The 13,931-nt window shown below is 48.3% G+C and overlaps 1 protein-coding gene across 2 annotated transcripts in view; it reads right to left on the bottom strand.

Annotated features, from left to right (window-relative positions):
- Nucleotides 1-13,263, bottom strand: part of RASAL1 (RAS protein activator like 1) — a 49,286-nt gene extending 36,023 nt beyond the window's left edge. For both annotated transcript variants that reach the window (XM_048515063.1, XM_048515062.1), the window contains exons 1-3: nucleotides 13,213-13,263; nucleotides 8,530-8,643; nucleotides 1,493-1,554 (exon numbers count right to left, since the gene is read on the bottom strand). In XM_048515063.1, the coding sequence (XP_048371020.1) occupies nucleotides 1,493-1,554; nucleotides 8,530-8,579 (112 nt within the window). In that variant the 5' untranslated portion in view covers nucleotides 8,580-8,643; nucleotides 13,213-13,263. The remainder of the gene's footprint in view (nucleotides 1-1,492; nucleotides 1,555-8,529; nucleotides 8,644-13,212) is intronic.
- Nucleotides 13,264-13,931: the final 668 nt, after the last annotated feature.

Below are 13,931 nucleotides of genomic sequence, written 5' to 3' on the forward strand. Positions count from 1 at the left end.
GGCAGCCCTGGGCAAACTGTAGCCCTGGGCAAAACCTGAGTTGGATGCCCCCCCATGGGCTCCACCATGCCCTCCACCATGCCCTCCACCATGACCAAAAATATTTTTGCACCAGGACATTGGTGCCTGCAGGGGGTGCATTTTTAGACATATCAGCACCAATATTTCAGCATATCATCAGGAGACTGTCCTTATGCTACTCCCCAAGTTTGGTGAGGTTCGGTTTAAGGAGTCCAAAGTTATGGATTCCCAAAGGGGGTGCCCCATCCCCCATTGTTTCCAATGGGAGCCAACAGGAGATGGGGGCTACAGTTTTGAGGGTCCATAACTTTGGCCCTCCTGAACCAAACTTGGGGGGGTGCCATCATCTCCAGATGATACCCTGAAATTTTGGTGCCAATACATCCAAAAATGCACCCTCTGCAGGAACATCCTAGAAATTTGCCCAAGAATCTTTGTTCTGCATTGAGTTTTCTGCATTGCTGTCAATGGGGGTTGCAGGCTGTGGGGGGCACATTTCTGAAGGCAAAGTCTCAAAACTTTCAGAGTCTCATCAGGAGACTGCCCTAATGATACCCCCCAAGTGTGGTGCAGTTTGGTTCCGGGGGGGGGCAAAGTTATGGACCCTCAAAACTGTAGCCCCCATCTCCTATTAGAGCCCATTGGAAACAATGGGGGATAGGGGCACCCCCTTTGGGAGTCCATAAATTTGGACTCCCTGAACCAAACCTCACCAAACTTGGGTGGGGGGGGGGTAGCATCAGGACAGTCTCCTGATGATACGCTGAAATTTTGGTGCCGCTAGCTTTAAAACTGCGCCCCCTGCAGGCCAAAAATGGAAAACCACTAAAATACCCAAAAACAAACCCAGCATTTTGATGCCCCCCACAAGGTGATGCCCTGGCCAGCTGCCCACATTGCCCAATGGACATTATGCCAGTGCTCAGAGCCCTCTCTGTGGGCACGCACACACAGAGTGCCCCCCCCCCCAATCTAGGCTGGCCTGGGCCACTGGGCTCGATTATTAGCATTAAACCGAAGACCTAGTTTTGGGGGAGCAGTGCAAGTAACCCTGTTAAGTGCTGTTAAACCCCACTGATTTTCATACAAAGAACTAAAGCGCAATCCTTTACCTGGGAGTAACCTTGGTTGCTGACAATGGGGCTTGCTTCTGAGTAAACCCTCCTAGGGTCGTGATTCGCCCATTGGAAGTGTTGCTTGGTTGCTTCAAAGGCAAGCCACTGACTACCACCAAGCTTACTTCCGAGTAACACATGCCTCGGAACCAATATTCAAATTAAATTGCTGTGTTGGCATTTTACAATAAATAAGGGGGTTTGGGGTTGCGATTTGGGCACTCGGTCTCGAAAAGGTTCGCCATCACTGTCCTAGGGGCTGACATTCTAACTACTCCATCACACTGGACCTCCGCTGGAGCAGATGGCTTGCTGCCTCCTACTGGTCGAAAGGTCCTCTGGCCACCAATACCTACCCCGTGGGTGGGATGAGATGTACTCTTTGCTGAGGGAGACTTTGCCAATGACATCATCGTGCCTGCAAAAAACCAAGAGAGACGGCGTACAGTGGAGTCTGAAAAAGGAACGGTCTGAGCTCACGAACAGAGCATGTGCTTTGTATGCAGAATGTCCCGGGTTCAGGGCCCTGAATCTCTCATTAAAAGGACCAGGTAGTAGGAGATGTGAAAGACAGCTGCCTCAGGCCCTGGAAAGGTACTGCCAGTCTGGGTAGACAAAACTGATCTTGGTAGGTCACCATTCTTATTTAGTATCAGGCAGCTTCGTATCTGGGGTGCTGTGTGGTTTCCAGGCTGTATGGCTGTGTTCTTGCAGCATTCTCTCCTGATGTTTCGCCTGCATCTGTGGCTGGCAGCTTCAAAAGATCTGGATCCAGATCCTCTGAAGATGCCAGCCACAGATGCAGGCAAAACGTCAGGAGAGAATGCTACTAGAACGCGGCCATACAGCCCAGAAACCACCCAGCACCCCAGTGATTCCAGCCATGAAAACCTTCGACAGCTTCGTATCTGTTTGCATGTGTGATCTGGTTGTAGGAAATCCAAGGGCACACCGGGGTTGTCTACTGTGTGCCCGAAAACAACCCCTTGGCTTAACTATATGTACATTACCATTGCTTAATAAAAATGCTGAATGGAAATGTACCAAGGCATTCAATATGTTCCATTTTTAAAACGATGACTAAACTAATAAACGCACACAGACACAATGTCAGTTTTCTGAGATGGCTCTTTGACCCAACTCTGCCTCTGAGGCAACGTGCATTACTTTCCAGACAGAGCACTTCACAGACTAGCTATTCCTTTTCCTCACATATCCCTCTCTCCTTGTGTACCTCAGTCCCGTAGACCAGATATCAGTTGGCAGTTCTCTGTTGAAACGTAATTCTAAGGCACGTGAAAGGAGAAGCTTATGGATTGGGGAATGGAGGGGGTGGGGCTTTAGCTAGTACTATTCCCTGCCCCCAAAGACTCCAGGGAGCTGTTATTCGCCCCACTTGCATGCAGGGGCGTAATGCCCATTGGGCAAGGTGGGCAGCTGCTCAGGGCACCACCTTGTGGGTGGCATCAAAATGTGGGGTTCGTTTTTGGGTATTTTTAGTGGTTTTCCATTTTTGGCCTGCAGTTTTTAGGCTAGCGGCACCAAAATTTCAGCGTATTATCAAGAGACTGTCCTTATGCTACCCCCCAATTTTGGTGAGGTTTGGTTCAGGGGGTCCAAAGTTACGGACTCCCGAAGGGGGTGCCCCATTCCCCATTGTTTCCAATGGGAGTTAATAGGAGATGGGGGCTACAGTTTTGAAAGTCCATAACTTTGGCCCCCCTGAACCAAACTGCACCAACTTGGGGGGTCCCATCAGGATAGTTTCCACATGATACCCTGAAATTTTGGTGCCAATACATCCAAAAATGCACCCACTGAAAAAACATCCCAGAAATTTGCCCAAGAATCTTTGTTCTATATTGAGTTTTCTGTATTGCTGTCAATGGGGGGTTGCAGGCTGTGGGGGGGGGGGGCACATTTCTAAAGTCACAGTCTCAAAGCTTTCCGGGTCTCATCAGGAGACTGCCCTGATGATACCCTCCATGTTTGGTGCAGTTTGGTTCAGGGGGCCGAAAATTATGGACCCTCAAAACTGTAGCCCCCATCTCCCCCATTGGAAACAATGGGAATGGGGCACCTCCTTTGGGAGTCCATAACTTTGGACTCCTTGAACCAAATCTCACCAAACTTGGGGGTAGCATAAGGACAGTCTCCTGATGATACGCTGAAATTTTTGGTGCTGATATGTCTAAAAATGCACCCCCTGCAGGCACCAATGTCCTGGTGCAAAAAAAATTTGGTCGTGGTGGAGTGGCCGCCCATGGGGGGGGGGGGGCATCCAACTCAGGTTTTGCCCAGGGCTACAGTTTGCGTCATTATGCCCCTGCTTGCACGCAGCCCATCGGCATAGTAAACTTCTCCAACGGAGCCAGGAATGGCTCGCCCAGGCTCACTGAGGTGAGGAAAACAGCACAGCTGGAAAAATTAAGTCACCTTTCCCCACATAGTGTGACCTTTGCACTAAGTGGGCCCCACAGGTTGGGGAATTCTGAACACGGAACTCCTGGCGCAAGACTGAGGGGTGGGGAGGAAGCACAAGGAGAGCATCATGCCTCATTAGGCCTCCGAAAAAGTTCTGCAAGGCAGATGGAAGCAACAGCTGGTTTCTACGTGAAGAGAAACCCTTGGCACCTCACTGCGTCTGATTCAGAGATGCCCTCCATAGGAGAATCTTTAAAGGAGATGCCAGATTTGCAAGCTCCCAGTGTCCATCTCTCATCCAGATGGAGGAGGAAGCCAGGGCTGCCTCCTTTGCTGGCTGTGGCATCTGGCGTTCTCTTGATTGTGGAAGATGAAGAAGGACGCCCCAAAGGATGTAAAGTGGAGCATCAATGGCTAACTTTTTTCTCAGCCTTCCAAACCCAAGGCTTGGAGAAGTACCAATATATTGGGAATGGGTTTAGTCACAAATATCTCCTGTGGGAACTGTCACAAATAGTTCCTGTGGGAACTGTCCAGGTGCGGAAAGGCTCAGCCAAGGACCCAGGCAGGGGAAGCCACAAATCGCTCCCAGCATTCTTCCACCCACACTTTTAGATCAAGACTTAGCTTTGGAGAGGCCTCGGTTTCCAGGTGGGACCTGGGGATCCTCCAGAACAGGGGTAGGGAACCTGCGGCTCTCCAGACGTTCAGGAACTACAATTCCCTTCAGCCCCTACCAGCATGGCCAATTGGCCATGCTGACAGAGGCTGATGGGAATTGTAGTTCCTGAACATCTGGAGAGCCGCAGGTTCCCTACCCCTGCTCCAGAACTACAGCTCATCTCTAGACGACAGAGATCTGTTTCCCTGGAGAAAATGGGTACTTTGGAGGGCGGACTGTATGGCAATGGTACCCCACTCAAGTTCCTGTTGTCCCCCAGATCCATCTCCAAGGGTTCCTGTGATGAAGTTGTTCTGTTACTGTATCAGAAGCCACACCTGACTGTGAAAAGGATCTTAGATCTTTCATCTTTCATCTCCGGATGGAGAACAGGAAAGCCTACGCAAATGTACCAGAGTAAAACTTCAAAGGCCTAAATTACCTCGTGGCCGGAATGGAGTTTTTCTGGGAAAGTGGAAACAAAGGATTTAAGGTTCCACCTCAGGATTTGGCCAGAGAAGCAGTGGTGGGATCCAGAAGTTTTAGTAACAGGTTCCCATGGTGGTGGGATTCAAACTGTGGCGTAGCGCCAATGGGGCTGGGCGGGGCACGACGGGGGCGTGGCTGGGCATTCCAGGGGCGAGGTATTCCTGGGCGGGGTTGTGGCAAGGACGCAGCCGGTGCGCTGGTCCTTGGGCGGGAAACGAATGCACGCAGGCGCAGGCTGACACGCACGCCAATGCACCTCCTGCTAGACTGCTTCAAGTTCTGCATGCTACTGCTGAGAGGAGGGGCGTAACTAAGGCAAAAATCACGTGGCAAAATCACCAATTAGTAACCCCCACTCGGCACACACAAATAATTAGTAACCTACTCTTGGGAACCTGTGAGAACCTGCTGGATCCCACCTCTGCAGAGAAGCATCTCTGGGCCACGGGTTCCCTGAATGAGGACAAAGGAATCCAAAAGGAATGGGTTTAGCTGAGAAATCTCTGTAACTAAAGTTTGTTTCTTTCTGTGATTTGAATTTTCACAATAAAAATCCTTGAGCACTCAGCTCGTGTGGAGTTTTGGAGCAAAGAACTCAGAACAAACTTGGATCTGGAAACCCTAGCCCCAATGCCCAGCGACCCTATTCAGTGTTGAAATGCTGCTTTACATGCAGAAGGTCCCAGAAGCTCTGACATCATTCCTTCTACATGTCTCAGGGAGCAGGTGTTGCAAAGGTTGTACTCTGCCTGAGTTACCACAAGAAAGGAGCCAATACTGAGGCAGACAAGCCACCACTCTGGCTCAGCGGGAGTAAAGTATGCAGGAGCCATCTGTACAGCGACAGTTGGAGATCAAAAGCCAGATTTGACGCCCCCTTTGCCCGATTCTGCAGTATATGTGATTCTCACGCAAAAGTTCCCAGCTTCAGCCTCTAGATAAAGAAGGTCCTGGAGCCACAGGCAGCTTGTTACCTTCTGGAAGGGCTAGCCACTTTATTTCCAGAAAATGTCAACTCCCACTCTTCCCGGACTTTTTGTGTGCAGAAGGACTTGGGAAAGGCCACTAGCTTAGTGGAAGAGCACACCCTGTGCCCGAAGAAGGCTCCCAAGTCCCACCTCTGACATATCCAGCTCAAAGGACCTCAAATAGCAGGTGTGGATAAAATACTTTTGCTGGAGAGCAGCTATGAGTCAGAGCCGAAAAGGCTTGCTGGTGACTTCAGCATAAGGCTGAAGGTAAACAACAGTGTATGTGGGGGTGGGGGGGAAGGTGGTATGTCCACAGCTGCAATCCTGCGCATCCTCACCCCACTGAACCCAACAGGAGTTACTTCCAAACTGAACTTGCCTGGGGCTGTACTGAAATCATGGTTTCTTCCAGTGTTTTCTGCAGGTTTGTACTGCAAATAAGCAACGGTGACTTCCTTCTCACACAATAGGATTACCTTCCTGACAGCCCCTCCATCACACCCGGAAACCTCCTCCATCGTACCTGCCTGCAACAACTGAAACAATTGCACTTGCCAAAAAAAAAATTAGACACAGAGATTAATTTAACAGCCAGGCTGAAGGCAACACCGGGGAAGAATCTGCTCAGGCTAGACTGCCAAATGGGTACTCTGCCAAATGTGTACTTTCCCATCCCCCTAAAGTTTTTCACAGCATTGTGAATGCTTCTGAACAAATTAATCTCAGGAAAATTCACACAGAAAAGATATTTTATGGAAATGTAACTGTTTGCTCCCCACTGTCGTTTGCTAACAACTCTCCTTTACCCTCTGTTGACTCTTCAGATGAACCAAAAAACACAACAACAGAGGCCCTTTCCCCACTTACCTTAAGCCCCGAGCTACTCTCCTCAAGTAGTGCAGGGTCCAGCTGCACTCCCCACTTCAGGGGTGGCGAGAATGCAGCCGCCCCGACGCTGCCTCTCTCGCGCCCCCTCAGCGCGCGTAATTCCTGGCGCCTTTTGAAATGGCGCCTTTTGATGACCCCGCGCTCTGCGGGGAAGCCGGGGCGCGCGTCAGGAATTGCGCGCACTGGGAATTGTGCGCAGCAACCCTCGGACGAAGGTAAGTGGGGAAAGGGCCAGAATCACATGACTTCCCTGATTTACTGAGTGGCAAGGAGTTCCAGGGGCCCAGCCACACATTACAAAATCCACATGCACTGACAGGGTATATGCAGATTCCCCCAAAGTAGCATATGACATAAACATATTCTCCCTGCTTGCTGAAGTCCAGATCCAAATTGGCCCCCATGCTCCCAGGAAAGGGCTTGTTCCTGGGGACTTAAAAGTTATGTCTGACTGAAGTCCCTTATGGTAACCAGCACACAATGTGAGCATTTGGTAATGTATCTGTAGGCATGCTACTTGGGTTAGTTCCAGGGGTGGGATCCAAACTATTTAGTAACAGGTTCCCATAGTGGTGGGATTCAAACTGTGGCGTAGCGCCAATGGGGCTGGGCGGGGCATGACGGGGGCGTGGCCGGGCATTCCAGGGCGGGGCATTCCTGGGCGGGGCTGTGGCAAGGATGCAGCCGGTGCGCCGGTCCTTGGGTGGGAAACGAATACACACAGGCGCAGGCTGCCACGCACGCCGGTGCAACTCCTGCTAGACTGCTTCAAGTTCTGCAAGCTACTGCTGAGAGGAGGGGCGTAACTAAGGCAAAAATCATGTGGCAAAATCACCAATTAGTAACCCCCTCTCGGCACACACAAATAATTAGTAACCTACTCTCGGGAACCTGTGAGAACCTGCTGGATCCCACCTCTGGTTAGTTCCTTTTGGAGGAGAGGGTGCTGGAACCTCAAAGCATTTTCACAATGTCTTCTTTGTTTACAAACACACAAACAGAGCACAGGTGGAGGCAAACAGGCATTTGGACAAGGCAGCAAATCACCTCCAAAGTGTTTCAACCAGCTCAGAACTGCCTTTGTTTCTCCATCTCATCCAAACTCAGACCTACAATTTTCTCACATGACACACCCACAGGGAGGGGGTCACCTCTTCAAACGTAATGGATGCTTTACCGAACTATCCATAGACCGGCTCCCACAAATTACAGTCACAGAGGAACATTCACATTCTTTTGTCCTATGTCACTTTGAAACCAAGTTAATGGCAATAGGCCAATTATTCATAGCAATCAGGCCACAAATGCAAAATGTGTGTGTGTGTGTGTGCGTGTGTAAAGTGCCGTCAAGTCGCAGCCAATTTTGGCATCCCAGTAGGGTTTTCAAGACAAGAAACTGATAGAGGTAGCTTGCCCCCTTTTATTCCTTGGTGGTCTCCCATCCAAAATACCAACCAGGGCTAACCCTTCTTAACTTCTGAGATGTGACAAGACCAGGCTAGCTTGAGCCATCCAGGCCAGGGACCAACCACACAATACTATTGCTAGGAGCACATTGCTGATAATATTACTGCAGATGACATTGAAATCAACATGTATAGAGGAGGAGTGTACAAGAGCAGAGTGACCCATTCTTGCTCATGCAGGATCAATTGCTTGTGGGCACAAAGTTTATGCATGAAAGAAGTGTACCTGCATAAGCTTTGTCCTAGAAAAACCAGTGTTCCCAATTGCAGAGATGGCTCCTAGGTATGTGCGCTTCCTGTGTGCATAGATTCTGTGTTCGTGAGCCAATTGCCTTGAGTAGGCATGGAGCCACGGCCAGTGCGCTCAAGCACATTCAACCTCTATGTTGCTTTAACGTCATGCTGTCTGCGGAGGGGTAATATGATGATTATATGGGACCTTCCCAAAATTCAGTCTGATGGATAGCTAGCTCCCATCTCTCTTCCTCACTTACCCAATAGTATCTTCATCAAGCATATAAAAAGAGAGGTTGTGGAACCCCATGGGCAGGTGCAGGGTATATTCTTCTCCCCAAAAAGGGTTCAGATTTTTCCACACGGTTGCAGTCCTGCAAAGAAGATGCATATGGAAATGTCAGTGCCCAGAAGTGGTCTTTTTGTGGTGGCCAGAGAGCTCTTATCATTCATAACAAGTGTGTTTGTGTGGTCATTGTACTTTATTGAATATCTGTTATTAGGTTTTGCCTGTGGAAGTCCAACAAGCCATTGCACTCTATGGAATATTTCATTGAGAATAAACTTCATGTATAATATGCTTGACCAATCCAGGGGCTTCATATTGTCCACCAATCACAGGGGCCCATGATCCACAACCCTATTCCCTTCTGTGCTATGAGGCTTGTGCACACACAAGTAGCTTTTAAGGCCTCAGGGCCTTATATACCGGATACTAGCTGGTAACTACTGGTTCACATGTGCACAAGAATGAGGGGATCATATGTTTGGGGGTAGTTAGAATGGGCTTGCAACACTTCAAGTTGCCGGAGGTGGATACTGGATCTCAAAGCTCCTTCATACAAAAAAAAAAGTATCCCTGCAAACAGACAGCAAGCAATCAGGGACGAAATGTTCTACTGACTCTCTGCCTGCTGAGTTTTAACAGAGGGGACTGTTCCAAAATGGCATAGACTGCCCGAGTTCTGAAGCAGTGTTATCCATTCTGACGCTTCATTCTCCTGCACATGTCAACCAAACTTTTGCCAAAGGGATCTTAGATACTAGGTTTTTGGGGTCTAAGAAAAGAGCATTCCAACTCCTCTAGTTTCCCCAAACAGGGGAAATTACCCTAACCTTGCCCGGGGGCTATACATCGGCTTATCTGTACCTCTCTCCCAAACCAGCATAATTGCTTACTAATTCCAAGAAAAAAATGTTTACAACTCAATTTTCTGCTTGCTTCGTCCCTGAAAATGTAATTAACTTCGAGCAAATATTTGAGGTGTGAAGGGAGCGTCAAGACAGTCCATGGGGCAAGAAGATTTTATCAGCTTAAGATTGCAGCAGGAGAATTGGGACTTCTTATGCCTTGGGTGCTATACAGCCCCAAACTGCTGCCAAGCTGCCAGTGAAGTAAAGAAGAGTTTGGATTTATATCCTACCTTTCTCTCCTGTAAGGAGACTCAAGGTGGCCTACAAGCTCCTTTCCCTTCCTCTCCCCAAAACAGACTCTTTGTGAGGTAGGTGGGGCTGAGAGTGTTCCGACTGTGACTAGCCCAAGGTCACCCAGCAGGAATGTAGAAGTGCGGAAACACATCTGGTTCCCCAGATAAGCCTCTGCCACTCAGGTGGAGGAGTGAGGAATCAAACCCAGTTCTTCAGATTAGAATCCACTTGCTCTTAACCACTACACCACGCTGGCATCTATACAATGCTGCAGGAGGGTTTGAATGGTTGGGGTGGGGGTGGGGATATGAAAAACAGTTCTGTCCTGGTCTTCTGCTGGGTTTCACTAGAGAAAGCTGTGAGAGACACATCTGGTTCATCAGATAAGCCTCAGCCACGCAGGCAGAGGAGTGGGAATCAAACCCGCTTCTCCAGATTAGAATCCACCTGCTCTTAACCACTACACCACGCTGGCTCTCAGTGAGTTCAGGAAGAAACCATAAATAAAGGCAGAAACCATAAATACAGTAAAGTATTGAAACCATAAATGCAGGAAATGTAGAAGCCATAAATACAGTGAAGGTAGGAACCATAAGTACAGCACAAAAAACTGAAGTCGCAGGAAATGCAAAGGCTATTCAGTCCTATTTAGTAAAAAGCCCTCAGGTTCTAATAGGTGCACCAGCTGATAAAACGTGAAAATACAATGCAACAATGGCACTGGCAAAAAGTAGGACTGTAATGGCATGCTAGGTCCTGGAAGCGAGATGTGACAATAGCACAATTTAAGAATCCTAGCACCCAAACAAACATAAAAATACAAAGAGTACGAGAAAAACCGGTCTATCAAAGATATTCCTGTTTCAATGGGTGCTACGCCCCCCCTTTAGCTTTCTGGTCAATTTCACCGCTGCCCTCACAACCTTCGGAGATGAATGTGCATAAAAACAAAGATAAAACAGGTACGTATTTTTCAACGGCGAAGGTAAGTATTTCATCTGTCGTGCAAAACCGCAAGTCATAAATATTAATGCGTGCACATAAATACATATCGAGCTGAAAGAGTTCTGAGAGAACTGTGACTGCCCCAAGGTCATCCAATAAGCATCGACTGGTAGAGAGGGGAATCGAATTTGGTTCTCCAGATTAGAGTCTGCTGCTCTTAACCGCTACACCATGCTGGCTCCTTTGGCAGGTATTAGTACCCTCTTTGTACCTGTCCATCTTCATCTCTGCGTTAGCTGTCGCAAAGGGGCAACGCACATCCCAATCATCACCAATGTCATGGGGCTGCCTAAATCTATGGCCCTTTCCGCACATGCAGAATAATACACTTTCAATCCATTTTCACAATTGTTTGCAAGTGGATTTTGCTATTCCGCACAGTAAAATCCAGCTGCAAAGTGCATTGAAAGTGGATTGAAAGTCCATTATTCTGCATGTGCGGAAGGGACCTATATGTGCAAGAACTGATTATTCACTCTGGGGAAGTGAGTCTATTTTTCGTTCAGGAGGCTCACTGGCACACGTGCTGTGACAAACGCTGGACTTGGAGCCACTGCTGGAAGAACCATTCACTAGGCAACATGAATGGTGTAGACAAAGACCTGACTCCCTCACAGCGCAAACCTGGGCATATCTACTCAAAAGTAAGGGCCACAGGGCTCTCTCCCAGATCAAGGTGCATAGCACTGCAGCTTCAAATGTGTGGTGTGTATACACGTATACACACACACACACACAGTGACAGTCTATGCATTTAAAAATATAATAAGGACGAAGATTGACCCTGGCTGAATCAGATCAAAGGCCTATCTCATCCAACAGTGCATAGGCCCTGGGTCTGAGCATTTCTTTATCAGAGGAGGAAGACATCATGGTGGTAGATCCCATGAAGGATAAAACCATGGTAGACCTTCAAGTGCCATTAGGGGGCCAGCTGTGCTGAGGCACACGGGAAAAGCGCCCGGTGCACTGGTGCGTCCTCCGCCTCCTGCCATGCCCCCGCCACACCCTCGCCACACCCTCACAGGGGCCTGCACCCGGTGTGTCGCGCCCCGTCCCCTTGGAGCTACGCCTCTGCAGCTGTGGCTAGCTGAGCGGGAAATGGATATGACAAGCAGGGTCTGTCTATAATAGTCAAAGGGCAGGCCTCAGCCCTTCAGCCGTCACTTAGGGCCTTTCCCCACTTACCTTCTGCTGCGTGCTACTCGGGGCATCCCGGGGCACTCCCCACTACAGGGGCGGCGACAACACAGCCGCCCCGACGCTGCCGCACCCCCTCAGCACGCGTCATTCCTGGCGCTGGAGAAACGGCGCCATTTGATGACCCCGCGCAGAGTGTGGGGTCATGGGGAAGCCAGGGCGTGCGCCAGAAATGACGCGCGCAGCGAGTAACGCGCAGCGAGTAGCACGCAGCAATGGTGGTAGAGGGAAAAGTGGGGAAAGGCCCATGGTTTCTCTCATTGGACTTAAAATCCCTGCTTCACTGTTAACATTGTAAAGGGCGGCCGGTGGGGGGGGACTTATGTATTTAAAAGGACATGCCTTTTTTCTTTTAAACTACTAGTAGAAAAGAGCTGGATTTATCTAAATGAGTGCAGGTTGAAGGGTTAAATTTCCTCTCAGCAAACACAGTTTGCATGAGCCTACAATTTGATGCATGTTATTTGTTTGAGCCTGGAGGGTCCAACCAGACCTCCACAATCAGATCTCCTGGTGCCTCAACATTTCTTTTAAAATAGCTGCACTGGGCAGGGGTCTGGATTTGGGATGCAGGGGAATGGCCCCTTCCGCCCATACAGAAGAATGCACTTTCAATCCACTTTCACAATGGTTTGCAAGTGGATTTTGCTATTCTGCACAGTACACTCCAGCTTCAAAGTGGACTGAAAGTGGATTGAAAGTGCTTTATTCGGCTTGTGCGGAAGGGGCCAATGTGTGATCACCCTTTTCAGGAACTGGCTACCTTAAATTATTGCTAGCTCCCATAGATGGGGGGAAATAGGCAACCCAAACTGGGGCTGATTCCGCATGGGCCAAAAACAGCGGTGTGAAAACGGTGCGAAAACAGTATAAATCCTTTTACACCATTTAAAACCCTTTTACACTGTTTTCACACTGCTGTTTTTGGCCCATGCGGAATCAGCCTAGGCCTCAGAGGGGTTATTAAAAATAATAATAAAAGGCTTTGGAAATGAATTCGTTTTGAGAAGCGAACTGAAGGGAGAGGGTTGAGGAATTAGTTTTAGATGCAAAAAGAAATGAAGCAGAAAAACTGTTTACAGGAGATGGAAGAAGAAAGAGAAACCAAGAGCTTGTGCAAAATGACAGGAGCAAAATGAAAGGAGGAGCAGGCATGGATTTATTTGTCCGTTTCTAATATTTATATCCCATTTTCTGACAACCGTGATCCTATGATTGCTATGATCACATATAAATCCTAACAGTCGTCAAGGACAGATAGATGCACAGACGGAAAATTCCAGACCCAGAAGTTATAACGTTTTTCATACCTGGCCACCACCTCGTTGTCCACTTTGATGATACAGTAAGGGTCACTGGTGCCCGACCTGGGGAAGCCAAACGAACAAGAGTGAGATTTCATTGTTGTCTTAGGCATTAAAAAAATGAAATAAAAGCACTTTCTCTACCTCAGATCAGAGAAGAAAAAAACAAACTCATGATTCTCCAAAGATGAGAAGTACAATCATTTCAATGCCATGTTACATCTGAAAAAATGTTTCTACCGAGATTAACAAAACCTGGATAAAACTTCCAATAGTTTAATAAATAAAACCTCATTTTGTGCATTTCCTGAATGGTTCATTTTTAATTGAAAATATTTATCAGCTTGTCTTTCCCCCCCATAAGTCACTTCTGTAAACAGAACTGCTGCCCTGATGCTGCTTTTAGCACTGATGCGGATAAAGTCAGGCATGATAGGGGCACCAGGGTTTATTTTCTCTTACCAAGACTGAACTCAGGTTTGGGTTGAATTAATTTATTTAAATTATCTGTGCGCTGTCCCTGCAGAATCTCCTTGAGATTAAATTATACACAGCAAGATTCCCAATGTCCTGTATGTAGTGTGTGGTTCCCAAGCTAATAGTCTCTACAAGCCAAACTACATGTTAAACACAGCTGCATGATTCTTTTTCTTGGTGGCTTAATGTCTCAGAGGCCGCAAGTGGAAGAACGGTTGGAGGAAAGGAGTCTTTAATCTACTTCCTGC

The sequence above is a fragment of the Sphaerodactylus townsendi genome, linkage group LG13 (genome assembly GCF_021028975.2).
Source record: "Sphaerodactylus townsendi isolate TG3544 linkage group LG13, MPM_Stown_v2.3, whole genome shotgun sequence".
Classification (NCBI taxonomy): Eukaryota; Metazoa; Chordata; class Lepidosauria; order Squamata; family Sphaerodactylidae; genus Sphaerodactylus; species Sphaerodactylus townsendi.